Source organism: Acartia tonsa, chromosome 6 (genome assembly GCF_053477335.1).
Source record: "Acartia tonsa isolate MP-2025a chromosome 6, ASM5347733v1, whole genome shotgun sequence".
Lineage (NCBI taxonomy): Eukaryota > Metazoa > Arthropoda > Copepoda > Calanoida > Acartiidae > Acartia > Acartia tonsa.
In genome coordinates this window covers 10001074-10024036 of record NC_137265.1, presented here as the reverse complement: position 1 = coordinate 10024036, position 22963 = coordinate 10001074, and the positions used below count along the sequence as shown (strand labels likewise).

The 22963-nt window shown below is 31.5% G+C and overlaps 1 protein-coding gene across 12 annotated transcripts in view; it reads left to right on the top strand.

Moving 5' to 3' along the window:
- Window positions 1-22963, top strand: part of LOC145321782 (uncharacterized) — a 90388-nt gene that overhangs the window by 12246 nt on the left and 55179 nt on the right. For all 12 annotated transcript variants that reach the window (XM_080163395.1, XM_080163394.1, XM_080163389.1 and 9 more), the window contains exons 2-4: window positions 3759-3869; window positions 4469-4586; window positions 10070-10124. In XM_080163395.1, coding sequence (XP_080019521.1) covers window positions 3759-3869; window positions 4469-4586; window positions 10070-10124 — 284 coding nt within the window. The remainder of the gene's footprint in view (window positions 1-3758; window positions 3870-4468; window positions 4587-10069; window positions 10125-22963) is intronic.

Genomic DNA, 22963 nt, shown 5'->3' with positions numbered 1-22963 from the left:
AGTTGAATTTGTTAACGAAATATCTTACTTTCTTCAAAATATATTATTTTGCAAGCAAAGTTTTACCCATAACAAGTTTTCAAGATTAATTGAAATTATAAAGTTAAGATAGTTAAGATAGTTAAGAATCAAGTCTAAGTAAAATTATTTCTTTACATTTTGGTCTTCAGATTACTATGATAAAGCTGTAATACAGCCAGCTGTTTTCTTAATATTGTTAATTTATTAGCTGCCTATGGACAAAATAGTCCTTGTTAGTTTTTACTTTTAAGCATTTTGTTCATGATTTAAACATTGTTTGTGTGTTTTGTAGGATTTCTCAATAACTGTGTAAAGTATTTGAAAGTGTTGGTTGGTTAGAATTACAGCTACTCTATAATATTGCTAGTTCTAAATAACATTTTATAGCAAAAAAACCTTTTTTTACTTTAATCTTATTTATCTTTAGCTTAAAGTTTCATGCCTTTGCAATCATCAGAAAGATACTAATAACATAAGATTTTTACAAAACAATTAGATCAATTTATCAATAACTGTTGATGTATTTTTTGATATCTTTTCTAAAATTATTACGATTTTTTTTTATCTACTTTTTTCTTTTAAAAAATTTAAAAGAAATATTGTTAAAAATCATTAGGTACATCGTCAATTTTTATATACCTTAATCGCCACTTTATATTAGGTATTTTAATTATATTGACTATTGAGTTGATTGAGTAGTGTCAATTTTACTTGTAAAATAAGATATTTTAAAGAACACTTTAGATATAACTTTGCTTTACAGTTTCAGGATCAGTTGGATTTTATTCGTTTTCTTTTCCAATTGTCTATGCACATTGGTCGTCCTTGATTAAATGTCGTTTGTTTTCTTGTGCATTTGTTGCTTGATTACAATTCACTTGACAAGTTTTCAATGTCATCCCATAAGGGATCGACAGCCGCCATAATGAATATAATATTACTTGGATCTTAAACCAGATTTTCATGTTCTCTAATGAAATGAAACTCGCAGCTGGCTACAATAACAATATCCACTTCTATCCTGTTCCATCCCCTCTCCTCCTACTGGAAGAACGAAGTGGCCAATATGACAAGAGAAAATTCAACCTAAACTGGCGACAAATTTTCCACTGTCATAATATCCATGTATATAAACCCCGAACAAACATATTATGCAAATCTGAATTTTCAAAATAGCAGCTTTATTATTCATTTAGGATAATTTTACAATAAATATGAAATGTAGATGCCTCTTTTGGTTACAAAATTCCACTGTTATTTTTTAATTAATCAGCACCAATAAAGCATAAGATCTCAAAAACAGCATTTGGGGGAATTACTGGTGAACAAACATATTATGCAAATCCAAAACAAAGCAATAAAAAAAAGTTTTTTGGCACTTTTCTCCTCTTTTAAAGATTGATTATGATAAAATAATATTTTTTTAAGGGATTTATGCATTAATTATTATGAAATATAGTATAAGGTAGAAATTAATGATTTTTCTAAATAAGAAATGATTGAAAAAAATAAATTCGATCCCTATCACTTTAGAGGACAGCTGCTGACCCCCAGTCTTATGGATGAACCTAAATACATGTTAAAGATAAAAATTACCCTGAAAAGTATACAAAAATGTTTTTTATGTGTTAAAAAAATTTATTTTAAAATCTTGATTTTGAGGATGATGACCTTTCAGATGCTCCTGTTGGTGGTGATGGTGAGCCAAATGTTATCTAAGTACATGCCCATTACAACAACTTGTCTATTAGCCTATGTACCATTTTTTGTAGTCATAGCAGCCTCCAATGGAGCCTGATGACAAGAAATATAACCATCTTCTAAAAACTACAGTATTCACCTTATGAATTGAAGTAAATAAAATTGCAATTCTTTTCTTTTTTAATAACGCTGGGCTGGAGGATGCTATAACTACAAAAATTGGATCATAGTTTAATATATAAGTTGTCATCATGGACATGCACTTTGATAACATTTGGCTCACCATAACCACCAATAGGGGCATCTTAAAGGTCATCATCCTCAAAATCAAGATTTTAAAATTGATTTTTTCAACACACAAAAAAACATTTTTGTATAATTTTCAGGGTAATTATTATCTTTAACATGTATTTAGGTTCATCCATAAGAATGGGGGTCAGCAGCTGTCCTCTTAAGTGATAGGGATCGAATTTATTTTTTTCAATCGTTTCTTATTTAGAAAAATCATTAATTTCTACCTTATACTATATTTCATAATAATTAATGCATAAATCCCTTAAAAAATTATTATTTTATCATAATCAATCTTTAAAAGAGGAGAAAAGTGCCAAAAAAATTTTTTTTTTTGCTTTGTTTTGGATTTGCATAATATGTTTGTTCACCAGTATTTCCCCAAAATGCTGTTTTTGAGATCTTATCCTTTATTGGTGCTGATTAATTAAAAAATAACAGTGGAATTTTATAACCAAAAGAGGCATCTACATTTCATATTTATTGTAAAATCATCATAAATGAATAATAAAGCTGCTATTTTGAAAATTCAGATTTGCATAATATGTTTGTTCGGGGTTTAATACATCCATTCCGCCAATTTAAAGATATTCAAATGCAGAGTGGGTCAACATATCTAAACCAGAGTTTATTATTTAACTATGCTTTATTGCGGTTTCTAGGCGGTTGGCTGGCGGCTGCCAAACCCTGGACATTTCTTACTTTTTCTTTAACAGTTAAACTTTTTTGACAAATATTTAATTTTGTTTTTGTGGTAGAACTTCATTACTTACAAGAGGCTGCGCCTCTAACTTTAAAAGTTTATATTACTTTTTTAATATCGTATACTAAAAATATTTTGATTAATGAATCTGACATCATTATTTTATAGATTAGCTTATCTTGTAAATGCAAAAAAATTCTAGACTAGATGAAGTTTGCTTAGAAGGCAATTTCACTTTCAACTGGATTTTCAAGTTTTTTATCTTTTATATTTTATGGATTGGAGAGTCCTTTATTTTTCCATGACGGGCTACACGAACTTCCCCTTTTAAATATATTATTCTTTACCAATGCAATGGGGGGGGGGGGTGCTTGGCCCACAATTTATAGAGTAAACTAAACCATTAGTGTCATAATAGTTATTTAACTCATCGTACTATAGACAGTTTTCCGCTGATATTAAGATGAAAAATTATAAGATTGCAACCAGTTTTGTTGGCCCCGAGGTTTTACGTTTGACTAAGAACCGGATATTAATCGGTTTCGAATCTATACAAGAAGAAAAAATATTTCTTTTCAAACATTTGAAACATGGCTTTTTTATGTTGTTTTTGTTTTTCCGTTCATGAAGACATTTTGATAGATGGCCCTCAGATCTCTCATGCTCTAGTTTATATAGTTGTCATTAGCGCTGTCACTTTGATTAATAACACTTCTTTATTTCTCACAATTTTTTTTCATGTAGGCGTTTTTGTTTGTAGTTTTTATAAAAGAAATAGTAAAATAATTTAGCCGTAACTTTTGTTTACATTGTTTTTGAAAAATAGAAAGTTAACAAACTTGTCATAGACGATTAAATAGTAACCTGGCTTCCATTGACGTCCAAGCTTGAGGGTGATTGGGTTTCACAGGTTTGGGGGAGTTTTTTTCCTGGGCGGGGGGAGGTGTATTAAACTGCTTACAACCACCCCCCCCCCCACGATCTTAAGTACCTTGCAACCTTTTTTGGTCCTATATTTTAAACTAAAAGTATTTTGTTTTAGATATGAGCCGAAGCCAGCTATCAGACGACAGTACAGGAGAGGACAGGGCAGTCAATTCTGATCACAACTGTACTAATAATTGTACTGAACATGGCTGTAGCAGTAGCTCAGGTATATATATTAGTACAAGATAGTACTCAATAGTAAATATTAGAACAGGATAGTACACAACAGTAAATATTAGTACAGGATAGTACACAATAGTAAATATTAGTACAGGATGGTACACAATAGTAAATATTAATACAGTATAGTACACAATAGTAAATATTAGTACAGGATAGTACACAAAAGTAAATATTAGTACAGGATGGAGCACAATAGTAAATAATACAGGATAGTACACAATAGTAAATATCATTACAGAATAGTACACATCAGTAAATTTCAGTACAGGAAGGTATAGAATTATAAAATAGTACAATAAGTATGTGGCAAATAATCATGATTACAGTAATTATTACTGTAATGGCAGGTGTCCCAGACAAACTATATATAATTCAGGAGGTTGTACAGCATCAGAATACAGCTGTGGCACAGGGAGTGTTTGCTCAGATGATCATAGTATGGCAGGTGTCCCAGACTAACTATGTATAATTCAGGAGGTTGTACAGCATCAGAATACAGCTGTGGGACAGGCAGTGTTTGCTCAGATGATCGTGATTAGTCATAGTATGGCAGGTGTCCTAGTCTAACTCTATATTATTCAGGAGGTTGTACAGCATCAGAATACAGCTGTGGCACAGGCAGTGTGTGCTCAGATGATCATGATGACAGTAATCAGTCAGCTGGTAACAATACTCCATCACTGGGCAGAGACTCAAGCAGGTATTGCATTAAATCTCTCTTTTTCTTACTTTCAATTCTAGGGTCTAAACAACTAGTGTAAAATAAAGGGGGGGGGGGGGGTAGGTAATAGCCACTAATATTGCGAATAAAACTCTTATCATTTAGTTTCCATTTCGAAGTGTAATTTATTGCTGAAAATCACAAATTAAAGAGTTTAGGTGTATTCTATCACGTTTTTTTCTTTCTGGTCCCAGGAGCGTGCAGTCCTTGTCTCTATTATCGTGGATCATGCACCTCTTTGGTTCTCTTATCCCTTTAGCGTGCAGCCTCGGTTTCCCTGGAGCATACCAGCAATGCTTGGTAGGAATGTCGACCTTTTTATCTGAACCCCAAATACTTTATTGGATTTATTTTGCTTGTTGGCTATACCTTATTCCTGGAAGCATGCAGCCCTTTTGTTGTTTTGGTCGGCTCTCATTGAACATGTGCAGAAAAAATAGTTTTAAAATTTTGCATGGAGTCCGACCTTTTGTAAACATGATCGTGTCAGTCAAAATTAAGTGTGGGAACAGAGTTGGTTTTGAACAGGGAGGGATGTTTTATCTGAAGAGAAACTTTCCCATTAATATAAATTAATTTGCTTTAATAATGCTACAAAAGAATACTATTGTTATCCAAATAATTGTACAATAATACACGGAAATTGATATCTACTTCAGAAATATTTTTTTTGTAAAAAAAATTGTCGAATTAGTTTTCATGGAGTTTTTAACTTACGAATGCGAGAATGTATTTGTACAATATTGGATACTTGTTTATTTTACGGTCCAATATCCTTCCCTTCATATAAGGTACCATCATTTAACTTTAATTAACGTATCATTGTATCACTGCCACATACTTCTAATTATGTGGGTTTTCCTCACCCACATACATTCCCTTAATTAATTAATTAGGGCTCCCTATGTTTTTAGTAGTGAAGCTGCTTACAACCAAGTTATGCCTATACGTCCGTCCGATCCATATTGTAGTAAAACTACTATGAAAAGTTTGTTTATTGGTGAAAGGGGTAGTTTCACGAAAGGCATTTGAACTTGATTTAGTGAACCGCATATTTTTTCCTTGTTAAGGGGGGGGGGGGGGAAGTTTGTACACTTATAGGAAATGAAATTCAGTACCAAAGTTTGGGAGGGTCGTATGGGCTTGTTTTTAAAGTTATCAACCTAATTCTTTTTGTAGGCTCTCTTATATGACTTGATATACACGGAAAACTTTGAAAATTGAATTTCGGTACTTTCCTTCTAGGGGCTTGTGGAGCAAAAGACCCCCCAAAACACTAAAAATATGAGTTCTGACCTTATTTTTTAAGATATCGAGCTGATTTTTTCTTTATAATACTTTTTTAACATACCCGAATCAACGAACCATTACAGATTTCATTTTGGGACTTTCCTTCTAGGGGCTTGTGGAGCAAGAGACCCCCAAAACACAAAAATATGAGTACTGGGCTTATTTTTGAAGATATCGACCTGATTTTTTTTATAATACTTTTTTAACTTAACCGAATTAACGAACCATTACAGATTTCATTTTGGGACTTTCCTCTTAGGGGCTTGTGGAGCAAGAGACCCCCAAAACACAAAAATATGAGTACTGGGCTTATTTTTGAAGATATCGACCTGATTTTTTTTATAATACTTTTTTAACTTAACCGAATCTACAAACCATTACAGATTTCATTTTGGGACTTTCCTTCTAGGGGCTTGTGGAGCAAGAGACCCCCAAAAATCATAAAAATATGAGTTGTGGGCTTCTCTTTTAAGATATGAACCTTATTTTTTTATATAATAAAAAATACTATTTTAACATAACCGAATCTACGAACCATTACAAATTTCATTTTGGGACTTTTCTTCTATGGGCTTGTGGAGCAAAAGACCCCAAAAACACTAAAAATATGAGTTCTGAGCTTATTTTTAAAGATATCAACCTGATTTTTTATATAGAAATACTATTTTAACATAATTGAATCTATGAACCATTACAGATTTCATTTTGGGACTTTCCTTCTAGGGGCTTGTGGAGCAAAAGACCCCAAAAACACTAAAAATATGAGTTTTGACCTTATTTTTAAATATATCAACCTGATTTTTTTAGGAACACTTTTTTTTAACATAACCAAACTAAGAAACCATTACAGATTTCATTTTGGGACTTTCCTTCTAGAAGCTAGTGGGGCAAAAGACCCCCAAAAAATATTTTTAGAGATATTGAGCTGATTTTTTTCATGAAAACTTTTTTCACATGTTTGAACTAGGTAGCCACTAATAATTTCATTTTGGCACTTTCCTTTTAGGGGAAAGTAGGGTAAAACACCTCCAAAACAAAATAAATTGAGTTCTCAGGTTATCTTAAAAAATAAGCTCAGAACTCATATTTTTAGTGTTTTGGGGGTCTTTTGCTCCACAAGCCCCTAGAAGGAAAGTCCCAAAATGAAATCCTTAATGGTTTCTTAGTTCGGTTATGTTAAAAAAGTATTATTTTAAAAAGATCAGGTTGATATCTTTATAAATAAGCTCAGAACTCATATTTTTAGTGGTTTTGGAATCTTTGCTCCACTAGCCCCTAGAAGGAAAGTCCCAAAATGAAATCTGTACCTAATGTTTTCTTATTTTGGTTATGTTAAAACAGTATTATTTTTTTAAAAATCAGGTCGATATCTTAAAAAATAAGCTCAGAACTCATATTTTTAGTGTTTTTGGAGTCTTTTGCTCCACAAGCCCGTAGAAGGAAAGTCCCAAAATGAAATCTGTAATGGTTTGTAGATTCGGTTATGTTAAAATAGTATTTTTATATAAAAAATAAGGTTGATATCTTAAAAAAGAAGCCCACAACTCATATTTTTATGATTTATGGGGGTCTCTTGCTCCACAAGCCCCTAGGAGGAAAGTTTCAAAATGAAATCTGTAATGGTTCGTAGATTCGGTTATGTTTAAATATTATATTTATGTAAAAAAAAAGCAGGTTGATATCTTCAAAAATAAGCCCAGTACTCATATTTTTGTGTTTTTGGGGTCTCTTGCTCCACAAGCCCCTAGAAGGAAAGTCCCAAAATGAAATCTGTAATGGTTCGTTAATTCGGTTATGTTAAAAAAGTATTATAAAAAAAATCAGGTTGATATCTTCAAACATAAGCCCAGTACTCATATTTTTGTGTTTTGGGGGTCTCTTGCTCCACAAGCCCCTAGAAGGAAAGTCCCAAAATTAAATCTGTAATGGTTCGTTGATTCGGGTATGTTAAAAAAGTATTATAAAGAAAAAATCAGGTCGATATCTGTAAAAATAAGGTCAGAACTCATTTTTTTAGTGTTTTGGGGGTCTTTTGCTCCACAAGCCCCTAGAAGGAAAGTCCCAAAATTAAATCTGTAATGGTTCGTAGATTCGGTTATGTTTAAATATTATTTTTATATAAAAAAAAGCAGGTTGATATCTTCAAAAATAAGCCCAGTACTCATATTTTTGTGTTTTGGGGGTCTCTTGCTCCAAAAGCCCCTAAGAGGAAAGTCCCAAAATGAAATCTGAAATGGTTCGTTAATTCGGTTAAGTTAAAAAAGTATTATAAAAAAAAATCAGGTCGATATCTTCAAAAATAAGCCCAGTACTCATATTTTTGTGTTTTGGGGGTCTCTTGCTCCACAAGCCCCTAGAAGGAAAGTCCCAAAATGAAATCTGTAATGGTTCGTTGATTCGGGTATGTTAAAAAAGTATTATAAAGAAAAAATCAGGTCGATATCTTAAAAAATAAGGTCAGAACTCATATTTTTAGTGTTTTGGGGGGTCTTTTGCTCCACAAGCCCCTAGAAGGAAAATACCGAAATTCAATTTTCAAAGTTTTCCGTGTATATCAAGTCATATAAGAGAGCCTACAAAAAGAATTAGGTTGATAACTTTAAAAAAAAAGCCCATACGACCCTCCCAAACTTTGGTACTGAATTTAATTTCCTATAAGTGTACAAACTTCCCCCCCCCCCTTGGTTAAACTACATTTATATGGCATATATTTGAAAGAATTTCAATTTTCTACCACGTAGTTTTTTAAATATCAAGTCTTGAAAATCGTCTTTTTGAATTGCATATATCACAAAAAGACGATTTTCAAGTCTTGATATTTTCAAAAGTACGTGGTAGAAAATTGAAATTCTTTCAAATATAGGCCATATAAATATTGTTTAACCCATTAACTAGCAAAAAGTATGCGGTTCACTAAATTAAGTTCAAATGCATTTCGTGAAACTATCCCTTTGATATTAAGTTTACTCTAACAAATGAAGGAAGGGATAATTGAACTGTAAATTGCACTTGTACCCATAGCTTTATGAAAACGTTATTTGTTTGTTTGGAACAAAACTTTGGGTACTTTTATTGAATTTTTATATGTTTGGTCTAATCCATTTATGTCCAAACTTTTCGACAACAATTTTGCTTTACAGAAGAGACAAGTTGTTTATCATCATTGGGGAAGTATATCAATTTATCGTCCATTGTCTCATCTATTAAGATCCCTGACACTTCTTATCCTTCTTTATAGTTAGTAAGGTTTTTTTGTCTGTAGCTGAAGATCTCGGAAAATACTGATCCAAATTGATTTGGGAATAAGCAACTAGTTAGTTATATAATAACCACAGCTGCAAACAATTCGAATATTTCATTATTTTTGCGCTACTCAGAACTTTTATATTCTTGTTTCTTTTATTTTATTTGTTCTTTTTAAGGAATCTTATCACTTAATAGATAGTTATCTCCCATTCCCATACTCAACCTTCAATTTAAGAGCTTTAAGGACAGTTATGTCATGAAATAGCGAATCCATACTATTCTTTAAAAAAAGTTTTTGTAAATTTTGGCCTAAACTTTTTTTTGGTAGTGAGATAGGGGATATTAGACTGGAATTGGTATTTGTTTCCAAATGTTTATGAATTCTGCCTTTCATTAGCCCTAAAAGTTAATAGTAACAGTGTCCAATCTTTTCCACTAATAGTATTCATCTTCATATGGGTAATTTTGTTTATCGTAATGAGAAGGAACTCATGTGTATACATTTTTGTAAATTAACTATTATAAGAGCCAATTTCAAAGTATTTCATTTGCCCCTTATTTAGTTTTACCTTATTGCCTCTTAATGTAATATTTCAGAAAATGGATTTACCTCAATTCAAAACTCAGTCTTGGGTAGCTGAAAGAATTGAAAGGGCGGTGGATTTACTAAAAAAACTTACCCTTAACAAATGATAATTTACAAAGCTATCACTTACATCGATTAAACTATTGGTTGAAAAGTATAGACACTCTGAGATTGAAAATTAAATGAAAGTACCCAAGGTTTTTGAGCCAACGATTAAAATAATATGAATATAAAACTTTGTGTACCAGTGTAATTTACACTATAATATCCACTCTTTCCCCAAGTTATGGAGATAGGATTTTGAATAAATATCTGAATTAATTAATGTATATAATTTCAGGAAGCTAATTAAGCCTGATCTGATGGCAATGAGCCAACTTCTCAATTTTGACGAGGTAAGGGGGTTTTTAGGGAATTTCAATTCTAGATTAATTTTCATAATATTGGCATTGAATAATGATATTTAGATTTTGAGGATTTGGTAGGATTATTTTGATTTGCCATTGGACAACCCATAAACAACACTTTTTCAAATAATGACAGTAAATTTATTTAAAGATTAAAGAACTATGATCTTGAAGCCTTAAATAAAACTAATTTTAAAAAAGTAACTATTTTAATACTAAAAAAGCATCTGTTTTTGATATATTAGTTTATATCCTATTTTATGAACTAAAAAATTTTTGTCTTGTGCTTAAGATTTTGATAGCTACTGAACCGATTGAGTTCTCTATTTTAGGGAAGCTTTACATAGGTCCTGGGATAGTATTAAGCTATTAAATTTTTACATTTAGGCCAAAAGCTATTTTTTTGCTCTCTTCTTACCCCTTTGCAGACAGGGTTCCTAGATGCTAGGAACACAGCAGCTAGTTTTAAAAAAGGAACATTTTAATACTAAAATAAGCATCTTTTTTTGAAACATCAGTTTATATTTGTATAGCCAGTAATTGTTGTTGTATTTTTATATTTACTTCCTACTCCTAGATTTCTTTGTTGTGTGGTTCATTGTATTTTTAAATAGCGCAGCTACTCTTCAGATAAGGTAGGGTATGTCCGTTTGCCAATACGTCACTGTCTAAAGGTATTTTAATTTGTCGTGGAGTCTGAACTATAAAAATCGATTTATTATTACTTGGATGTTGCACCGGATTCTCATGTACTCTAAAAAGGGATGCTCGAAGCTGGCTAAAATAACTATACCCCCCTTCCACCCCCTTTATTCCCTCCTCTCCTTCTGGATGAACGAATTACCCAATACATGTAGTCCATATTAGGAAGCAAAATGAACGACAAATTTTATATCCATTAATATGTAGTATCTACGCAGTCTATTTGATAATGTGTTTTACATATTTACACATTAATATTGAATACAGTTGGCTTGTTAAGCTGTGCTTATTTCAGAGTGAGAGGGGACAAATGGATTTTTTACAATAACATTTTCTTATTCGTTGGCCCAATAACTTGGGGTCTTGATTAAATTTTGATTGGTTGGTTTATTAAATTAAGTGTTAAAACGTTTCACCAACTAATTTTAGTTTACAGAAGGGGTAACTTTGTGTGTCATCATTTGGGATGTCATTGGTCATTGGCTATCCCTTTAGAACCCTGGCTTATTTGGACTGAAATATCCTTGTTGAAAAATTATTGTATTTTATTTTAGACAGATAAAACGAGATAAATCTTTCTTTTATGTGAAGTTTACTATGTATTGTTATGTACTATTTTTACTATTTTACTGTCTTCACATGGATTTTATCTTGAAATGACCTTAAACCTTTGTACTACTTGTGTTATAGCCAGTAGCAAGCACAGGAGTTTTCCCCCCGTTCTAGAACTTTTGATTTTCGAGTTAGATAGAAGGCAGGGACGTCCAGGCTTTTTTTTTGAGATGGGTAAAATGTGGGGTTTGAAGGGAGATAATCTACTATATAGTATTCTAATAATTTTGAGGGGTAAATGAGGGGTTTTCGAAGTTTGTGGGGGTTAAAGAACCCTCTACCCCCTTATACAATATTTACAATATACATGACTCACAAGTTATTGGCAAAATTATTTTAATTTATTTAAAAAATTAAAATATAATTTCATGATGTCCTAATTTTTCACCCCTTTGAACCTGAAAGTCACCTTGATATGAATTGTTGAGCTTTGCTGATACTTTGCATACCATAATAAACCCATAACCGACAAAATCCACCATAACGCCAGTAGACAACCCTTAACTTATTTCTAGCAGAAAACATATTTTTATGTTTTTTGTTTAAGTTAGATTGATTAAGTGTCAGAATGTCATTATTCATATTTACATTGTATATATTTTTGTAGAAATTAAATATTTAAAAAAAACTCCTTAATTTAATCTTTTGAAAAAATCCTTCAACTTGCTTTGGAAAAATAACCAATATCTTACTAAATATTGCGAAAGTTTTATTTAAAGATGAATAAAATTTAAGTAAAATAACTATTTTTTTTTAATATTAAAAGTATACCGTTTTTATATTAAATTGTTTATGATCTGATTATAATGTCGAATTAAAATTTTTTCATGGCACTGGTTCGTTATTAAAATGTCGAAATATTATAGGACCTTAAATAAGTATAAGTACAGGTTTAAATAGGGGAATTGGGCGGAGGACTATCAACTGATGATTTAAGTGATTGTACCCCATAAATACGTGGTTAAGGTTTGAAAATATAATTCAAGACTCAACCAAAATTGGTCCTAGTATTTCCGTTTAGTATAACAAGCGCAGATTTTCCACAATTATAAATTGTACGTTTATATTCATAAGCCTGTTGCTTGGGGGAATCTAAAACTCGTTTGCCTAAAGTTTTTCAGCTCAAAATAATAGTCTATTCGAATATTGGATCATGGGAAGAAAACGAAGTAGCGGGTTTCGTTGTATTTTTACAGCAGCTTTTCTCCCTTTTCTAGCCGTTGCGAAGGCTCTAACTCTGCGGGGGCAATCATTAACATTAACTTAACCTAACCTAAAATAACCTATCAAAAGAAAGTGTGAAAATACGACGAAACCCGCTACTTCGTTTTCTTTCCATGATCCAAAATATTGGTTTCTTAATTTGAATTAATTTTTTTAATATGCAAAAATATAAATTGATTAAGAAGTGGAAATTTGAGGCAAAATTTTCTATTTTCAACTGAAATATGCCTTCTTAATGCTAATTTTCGTTTGAAAATGATTGTATAAGAATGAATTTTTTTTATGGTTGTTGTCATCCTTGTTAATATATGGCATTAACTTCCTAAGCGGATATAAACGTCATTGCTGTTTAGATATTTATGTTATCTTTAGAGGCCTTGATATCAAATACTTAGTAGTTATCCTTATAATAAAGTAACAGGATGTTTGTATATCTTTGTGTGTGTCTGTTTGTCTTTACTGAAGGATCTCGCTAACCGCTGAACCGATCGGGTTCTCCTTAACAGGGTAGCTTCTCATAGGTCCCAAGAAGGTTTATATTTATTTTGGGGGAGGGTAACGATCACCCTCCCAAGAGAAATCACCAAAAAATCGGAAAAAAATCAATATTTGAGAGACTTGAACGCAACATAGGTAGGTAACGCATTATTTAAAAAAAAAACATTTAAAGTGCCACTAGAGGCCTCTAGGGGGCATAGCTGTTAGTTAGGAATATAGAGATAGAACAAGAGATAATGTATTAACCTTTGTTTTCCATATGTTTTTATTCCTTCCCTGGTCTTTAGGTGGGACAATTGGCTGTTTATAAATTTACCTTTGATTCTAAACTGATTGAATAACTAAAGGTTAGTATTATATATGAACATTTAATATTATTTATTAGAAAACTATTAAACTTCGAACAATGTAACAATGTGCATAATGATGGAGTTGGAATATGCGTGGATATTATGACAGGGGAATAATTGTCAATTTAGGTTGCAATATCCCCTTCCATATATTGATCAGTTCGTTCATCCAGTAGAAGGGGAGGTGGTGGAATCGTTATTTTAGCCCGCTGCATAGGTTTCACTTTATTGGAGAACATGAAAATCTGGTGAAATATCCAAGTAATGATATATCCTTTTTAGTTTTTATGATTTACATAATAGATTGAAAACACGTATTTGTATATTATTTATGTTTGGTATACACTCTTAAATTATGTGCAGGGATGTACGGTTATCTTTTTAATGTTTAGAAAACATTACAAGTTTTAAAAAAAATAAAAAGCACTTTTTATTTTTACGTTGTAATTTAGTTTTTAAATTTATATCTTTTTGAAAAAAGGTTGGGGGAATAATCATTTGAAATTTCCACTGATTGCAGCGTTGTTTCACGTCCAAGACCAATCTTTACTGTTGCACGAATACTCCTGCAAGGTTTATTAACGATAGGACTATTCCCTTATCCCTAGATTTAACCTTTAGATATTACAGCTTCAAGCTTTTAAAAAGAAAAAAAAATCAACAAAACAAATTAAAAGCATTTTTATCGACAATTGATTCCAGATTCAATTAACTATTTCATATATCCTAATGCAAGGTTAAATAACGATAGGACTTTTCCCTTATTCCTGGTCTTCGCCTTAAATCGTGCTCACCTCTAATCTTCAAATGTTTTTCTGGCTCTTACAAAACTATTGTTTTGCCCCATGGATTCAAGAAAATAGAATATTGACGATGTCTTAACCAACAGGTATACAAGACTTTGGTAGCTTTATATTAATCAGTCGTAATAGTTTAGATTTTTTTGCGAGGGGTATAAATCAATATTTGATGTTGTCCGCCCCCCTCCCCCGAAAAAAAAGAGGGAAGTATATGAAATACTCATTATAAAATCCGTTTTTAAAGCGCAGCAACTGGATAATGTACATTTCCATACTTCTGCTTGTTTGACGGTCGTCAAGTCATTAATGTACTAAAGCTTCCTTATATAAAGATAAAAACTCATTAGTTGGTTGGTTTTTATTACTGAACATCTAATGGGAATTTGCCTTTTTTCTTTTTAAAAGCGAAGCTTTACGGGTGTTCTCATCCTTGTTTTTATTTTATGAAAAAGACTAGTAGCTTTTCTATTTTATTTATATTCTATGTACTATTGTTTGTTACGGTTTTAATAGTTGAGAACGTCTCTAGTTTAGAACAAATGATTTATGATTCTATTTCATGACGTATATATACAGGGATACAAAAATAGAAGATAAAAGAATCTTCCCCAAAAAATCCTGCCTTTTATATGTAGTTATTTTTCAAGAAAGGTGGGGGGTGTAGAAATATATGTAGATTTATTTTAAAAAATGTTTTAATTGTCTACTGGGAGGGAGGGGACATGGGCTGTTTATTACACTAGTCCACAAAGTTGTATAATTTCCTTATTCTTTGGTTTAATAACTTGGGGACTTTTATTGAAATTTAATTGGTTGGTTCAGTTGAGTGTCTTAACGTTTCAACAACTAATTTTTATCGAGAGAAGGGGGTATTGTCTGTGATCATCATTGGGGAGTAACATCAATAAATTAGCCATTGTTTTACCCCTTTAGATCTCTGTTCATAACCCCTTTCTCTCCCTAAATAGTATGACAATTTTTGGGATGATTACATTACCGTCAATTGTCACTTCCCTGTGGTCTCCGGTTTGTGTCGTGTGAGTAACATAGTTGAGATTGAGGAATTTCTATAAACAGGGTATTACGTTAGTTTTATTACTTGAAAAAATTTTATAATGTAGAAAAAAGAAAGATAACGACAAATCAAATTTGATATGAACCTAAACGGTTTAGACAATGGAATTTACTTTTTACATTGAAATTTTTTTTTTTAAATAAATAATTTTATTTATATGTACAATAGTATTAAAGGGAATGCATTTAGATAAACGTCACTGCCATAAAAAAAGATAAATATGCCAAAAACAAAATGTCCATATTCAATACCTTCTTTTTGGAAGAATTTAAAAGTCTATGAAATAGGACCCCCTCACTTAATTTGCAATTTATTTAAAAAATAAGGGAAGTGAGTTTCATTGCTCGTTAGTCACTTTAGGGAAATCACCATGATTGGGTTACTAATATAATAAATGAATCCATAAAACAGAACCCGTTTACATTAATTTTTAATTGTTTGCAGTTATTTGCTCATAAATTAAATGGTAATTATATTCCCGCCAATTCCTAGACATAACTGCACTGTAAATTGCGGTGTGCCTACATTTCCGCTCAAATAATCGAATTTAAGAGTAGAAGAGCAAAATTTCCCCTTGGTCCCTTTTCCTATGCTTCACTTTTAATTGAATAAAGTAAGGTTTGCTAGGAATCTAAAGGGATAAGATAATTGCCGATAAATTGATGTACTTCCAAGATGATGATCCTCAAAATTACTCTTCTGTAGATTAGAATTAATGATTAACACATTTAGACACTCAACCTAATGAATCAACCAATCGAAATTCAGTAAGTTACTCAGCCAAAAAATCTTGGCCAAAAAGGGCTTTTTTGCAAAAATAGATTTTTATTTTATTTTTTAATTTGATTAAGTCCTCTATATAATATGCCATGGGAGATTTTTTTGCATTATTCTGTACTTGTTTTTAGAATGTATTTGCAACTATTATCAGGGACCAAAAGGATTAGACAATGGCCGATAAATTGATGTGCAACCCCAATCACACAATTACCCCTTCTGTAGATTACTATTAAGGGTTAACATGTTTGGAAACTCAACTCAATGAACTAAACAATTAAATTTCAATAAAAGTGCCCAAGGTTGTTAGGCCAATGAATAAGAAAACGTCATATGATTTATGGGACTAATGTAATAAACTCCTTAATGTCCCCTCTTTCCCTGAACTATTATGCTATAGAAATAATTGAATAACATTGCCTTTGTATCTTGTTTTTTTCATATTTTCTAAGTCACAATGTGAGAAAGAAAAAGTGGAGAAAAAAAAACAATTACAAATAATTTTCTTCTCACTCGCATGTAATTGTTAAAAAATGTAATAAGTCATTCATTTAGAATCATGCAAGGTTTTACAATAACAAGGACTTTTATGTCTATTAATGGCGCTGCAATAACAAGCACGAAATGTTAGATTTTGAAAATACAGTGAACTGTAATAGCATGAAAAATAATGCAAGAAAAAGTCCCCAAAGTTTTATAACAACGTTTGTCTTTGGAGACTTATATTGAATTTTTATCGGTCGGTTCATTAACAGAAGGGGCGATTTTTGTGTATTATTATTGGTGATGTACATAATTTATCATAGATCCCTAAGTAGACGTCTAAATATGACAGTTTAAACCTCGCTCAGAATTTATTGTAGCGTGACGAATGTACAGACCATAATTATTGAGTATCTGCGATACTACTAAAAATAAAAGGAAATAGATTTTAAATTGCAAAAAAAACTTTTATTTCAATTCAATTCATGTTTTAAAATACTCAGTTCCTTCAAGCACTATTTAACTAAGCTATAGTAACCACTTATAATTTGCTTTTTGTTTATCAAACCTTGATATTTTTTATAAAACTTTTAATATCCTAGTTTTTAAACTTTTTTATTCTTTAGATGGGGTATTTTTATTATCATTGGGGATGTATTCAATGTATCTTCCAGTTTATTCTCTTTGAGGGGAAGGAAGTTGAATCAATTTTTCTAATCACCAAAGATAAACCCAAGATGTTTACAATCTTTGTTTTTCTTTTTAAACCCAGAAAAGGATGTAAATAAAAATGTTGATAGTCGGAAACTATGTTTGTTTTAGTGGTGTCTTCCTTCATAACAGCAGAGAATTTTGTTTATAGTGGACGTCAAAAAGATCCCCCCCCCCCCAAAAAAAAATAAAAGCGTAGCCACTAGTCTCATATAATCTAGAACAACCATCCTCGCAACATTAACAGACAACAAATCTTTTGTTTGCACGACCCTTTGTAATATGTACAAAATTTTCATAGTAATAAGGTATGCAAGTTTTGAGTTTTCCCTCTAATCTTATTGATTATGTCACTCCTCTGTCATAGCAGCAGTTCGATTAGGTTGAAGTCTCAAAATTATCAAAACCAGCGGACCTTTAGTATTTTTGTTTCACTGTTGAAACACAGAATTGTTTTGGGTGCAAAGAAAAAGTAATTGAATTTCTGCTAATTATTTTTTTTTACACAAACATGCTCAAATTCAAGGATATCAGGCTGGGGTACTGGGATATGGCAATTGAAAAAAAGTTGTTTTTTCACAGGGATATAAAGGAATAGGACAATATGGCTGAAAAATTTATGTACATCCCCAATGATGATACACAAAATTACCCCTTTTCTAGATCACAATTAATGGTTAAAACATATTGACACTCAACTTAATGAAACAATTAATCAAAATTCAATTAAAGTCCCCATAGTTGTTGAGCTAACGAATAAGAAAACGTTATTATAAAACTTTGAGGACTAGTGTAATAAACAGCCCAATATCCTCTCTCCCCTGCATTTAAGGCCTGTAGCACTATTTTAGGGAAGGGGAGGAAAGTGAAGGATAAATGTATCCTCCTCCCCCCCCCCCCCCCCCAATATAACCAGTTCTTTCTTGGCAAAAGGCACAATATGTTTATTCCTCAGTTGTCGTATACCTGTCGTCGAAGGCCTGTATTTCAGGAAAGGAAAGGAAAACGACATACAGTACAAGAATCTTATCACCCCTCTAATGTAACCAACCATCGAAATAGGATTTTTGATTACTTTTTTTTCTCGTTTGTGTCCCCATCCCTGTATCCCTGGTGGTAATTATCTTAATTTTATCAAAAATGCAAAAAGGCGTATTTTATTTTATTTGCGGAAAAAAATCCACAAAATCTATTTAGTTTTACTTCCTTATATATCAACTTAAATTGATTTGATTCTAATCGAATTCTATAAATAGATATTTTGCTAGATTTGCAGCTATTCTACAATTTCCCTAGATGGTTTGTAATTGGTCTTACTATATTTTCAACGTGTTTTTTTTGTTTTTTGAGATTAGAAAGGCTGCGCCCCTGGGTTCTAGTATAGAAAAGGGAATTCCCCTCCCTCTCGCTTTGACTTTTAACAAATATTTTTCTAAGTTTTGGAGGATTGGGAGTTTTCATAGCTATTTAACGAGTTTTAAATGCCAAAGATCAATTTTTAGCTTTTAAACAGTTGACTGAACAGTGTACTAACCGTTTACGAGATCTGAATGGAAAAAGCACACCTCCAACTACTTGTTTTAAATCTTTTGAAAACCATTTTGTTATTTGTCCTATTTTCCTTGTTTTGAAAAATATTAAACTATTTCAATTCTAAGTTTTTAATTTATTATCTATTATTGGTATTTTAACTGTTGTTAATTTATTGTCAACTTGTTGTATTGTTTCCTGTATAAAATAATTATAAAAGACAATTTAGAATTATCCAATTTTATTGAGATTTGTGCGTTTGCAATTGTACTTAAAATAATTGTAAAAATGGAGAAAAGCCAAAATGATTTTTTTGAAACTATTTTTTGTAACTTTTTCCCTTTTGGCCTTTTCTATTTCAGAGAGAAATCACCATAATTTATAAGTATTTTTGGTATTATCCTCTTAGAAATTTTTTTTTCAATATTGAAAATTTTATAAAAGTACCCTAAGTATTTGAGCCAACGAATAAGATAATGTGACTATAAAACTTTGGGTACCTGAAATATTTTTATTTTCAGTAAAAAAAAATTTTAAAACTTTGAATCTTTGATATTTGTCCGCTTGTCCTAATAATAGTATATTTTTCACAATCTGTGCTGCTAGACAAAATTCAAGGCCTACATATAATGAATAGGTATTAAGTCAATACAAACCAGTATTCATTCATTACAACTAAACAAATCAGTGAAAAAAATGTTGAAAATTACAATATTGGTAGTTGTTTATCATAGAGAAATTAAGGCAGTAAACTAATTCCATTCTTGTAATTGGATACACTTTAAAGAAAATATTGTAAATAATTGAAAATACTTGGGGGGTGTATACCAGCGGTGCCTTAACTCTGCGGCTCCCTACCCCTATGGGGCTACCCAGTACCCAATATATCATACCCTGACCTGACCTAAAGTAGAGATAAAATCAACCTTATTCAACGTTCACTCAAAGCCCAAAAATAATGGACTTAAAAGTGTATTAAACTGTATATAAGACATTTGCGAATATATTGATACCATTAATTTGCCTCTTAGATAGAAAAAAGTATGTTTTTTTAATATTTTTCTCTTGCTACAAATCAAATTTTAAATTTGAGTCACCAAAAATGCTAAACTAATTTTTGCTCTAGAAGAATCAATTTTTGGAGTTAGAAAGTGCTTAATACCTCATTTTAATCGCCTGGCATTGCTTTATAATATACAGGTAATGACTTGGTTTTTTATGGAACAGCTGACTAAAAAATCGAGGTTTTGTGATAAACCCACTTTTGTTGTTGCTCCATAAATGATATTTTTTTTCCCAATTTTTTTGGCTGTAAAGAAGCTTTATATATTCATATAACATCCACCTAAATTTGACTTTTGATATTTTATTTATAACATCACCAGAGGGAATTGAATTTTGGAAAAAAATATCAATTTATATTTTACACTGCTATGCATTGTTCTTGTTCTTGTTTCTAAAAAAAATTTATATTATAAAAAAGAGAATTATTTAACGCTTCTATAGGTATGTTTATCATTTTTCTAGGCTAAATATAACTATAATTACACCATTTTAAAGTTAGACATCTTAACATATTAATACAATTATTGAATCGGTCTGTATTATTAGGCTGGCAACTCTTAAAACAGCTGCATTTCATTATCCTATTATATATAGTAATTATTATATGTATAAACACACTTAATTTTTTAACTTTTTATTAATGGAATACATATGTTTCTCTATAAAAATAGATCATCAGTTCCAATTAAGATGTATAAAATAAGAGTTAAAAAAAAATATATATATATGTCAATGCATTTTGAATCCTTTTAAAAGACTAAATAAGAAAGAAGTGTTAGAAAATTGTGCCCCCTGCGGGGTTTTTTACTGCTTATATCCTCTTAGGGTTGGGGGGGAATTAGCATCTTTATATAAAAAGGGGGAGGTGTTTGAAGAGAATCTTTAAATAGAAAAAAATAGGTCATATTTTATCATTTGCAGTTTTACAAATTAATACATATTATATAAAGCTTTTTTGTCTGTAGCTTAAGATTTCGGTAAAGTATAAGGCTATTTTACTAATTTCCTTACTCCTTTAATTACAGAGCTCCTAGATGCTTGGAGCGCAGCTGCTAGTAAATAAACAAAGTAAAATGATTCCTGAATAATTGATTTACAATTTTAAAAAGCAAAACATTTTTTACAATTAGGATGTGTATATCCACGCCATGGTTAGCTCTTTTTGTTAATTCAGGCGTGTTAGAATTAATCTTAAATGTTGGAAGATGATTTTTGTAGCAGTAAGGTACTTAGCAACTTTATAATCATTACTTTATGTAAAGGGATGTCCCGGTGGGGGGGGGGGGGGTTAGGGGGTTAAGGGTTATTAATTAATTTGGGGCAACCCCATAATTTTTAATCTTCCCCTTCCCCCCCCCCCAAAAAAAAAAAAATATAAAAAGCTTTGACGTCCTTGCCTCTATTATATAAAGATTACCCCACAAAATGAACATGGGGATGCCCAAATTTAGATATTTTAATTCCCCCCCCCTTCCCCCCCAAATCAAAAAGCTTGGACGTCATTGATTAAGTAAGCTCATTTAAAACATACTGAAATCAATTTGTGTACAACAATTATCCTATTTAGTCTTTTAGTAGTGAAGCTACTCTATAATTCAAAATATTTGTCCGTCCATTGTCTGTCCATTCATCTGTATGTCTGTTCATTGGTATGTCTGTCTGTCTGAGACAGAAAGGGGAAAACAATATTTTCTCGGCTTCTATAAAAGATAGAAGGCTGAAATTTTCATGGATTGAATATTCTCTCTCTCTATCAATACTCCATATTTTCATCAAGTTTCATTAGGATTTGCCAAAAAACTGGGGTGGGCTATATCGATTCCTACATTTCAAGTTTTCATGATTTTCTCTACTTCTATTCAAGTTAGATGGTTGAAATTCCAGGATTGAATACTTTGATATTTTGCATAATTTTATCAAGTTTTATTGAGATTTACTTATTGGGGTTCTACCTCAAACATAGGAGTCCCAAATGTCGGAGTGGACAAATGCAGGAGTCCCAAACATCGGAGTGGACAAATGTAAGAATGGGACAAACGTCAGAGTGGACAAACATCAAGGTGGACAAACGTTGGAGTGGAAAACATTGGAGTGGACATTGCTTAAATAAAACCTAGGAGTGTCTACTATTTTAATAATATTACAATTTTGAAATTTTTTATACCCTTGTCTACAAAATAATGACTATGGCTGCAGCGCTCAGCCCCCTAGCCTATATCCTAACCTAACCTAACTAAGAAAAGTAACAGGACGAAGGTAGGGGGGGCTGTATTTGTATAAAAAAAATTCAAAATTGAAAAAAAAGTTTGGGACTCCTGTGTTTGTCCCAAAAATCCTGCGTTTGTCCACTCCAACATTTGTCCCACTCCTGCGTTTGTTCCACTCTGACGTTTGGGACTCAAGCATTTGTCCCTCCAATGTTTTTCCACTCCTACATTTGGCATGGAACCGATTATTGGTTGGGGTGCTAGTTTGATTCCTAGATTTGTAAGTTTTAAGGATTTTCTTTACTCCTATTAAAAAAAATTTAAAGTGGCTGTGAATTTGCAAATAACGTTATATATATAGGTAGATAACTAACAATTGAAGATAAATCTTTAAAAATATTGCCTACAAAAATGAAAAATATTTAATTAGATGAAAAACAATTTTCAAATTTTCTAAACAGAACGATACGGCGCTTATCATTATTATGAAAACTGAATAATAAATGCATTAAATACGAACAATTGCAGTGCATTTATAGGGAATTGTATTCAAAATAGATAAAGCATTGTGTATTTTTTTAAATGTCATTTAAAAGTAACACAACATGATTATCATTTTAATGATAAAAAAAGCAAAAAAGAAAATTAGCCGAAGTTCGAAAAGTAAAATGTTTTTTACCGGCACGACATTTTATTACCTCTCTTTCTATCTATCTGTCTCTCTAACCATCTCTCTCTCTCTCTCTCTCTCTCTCTTCTTCTCTCTCTCTCTCTCTCTCTCTCTCTCTCTCTC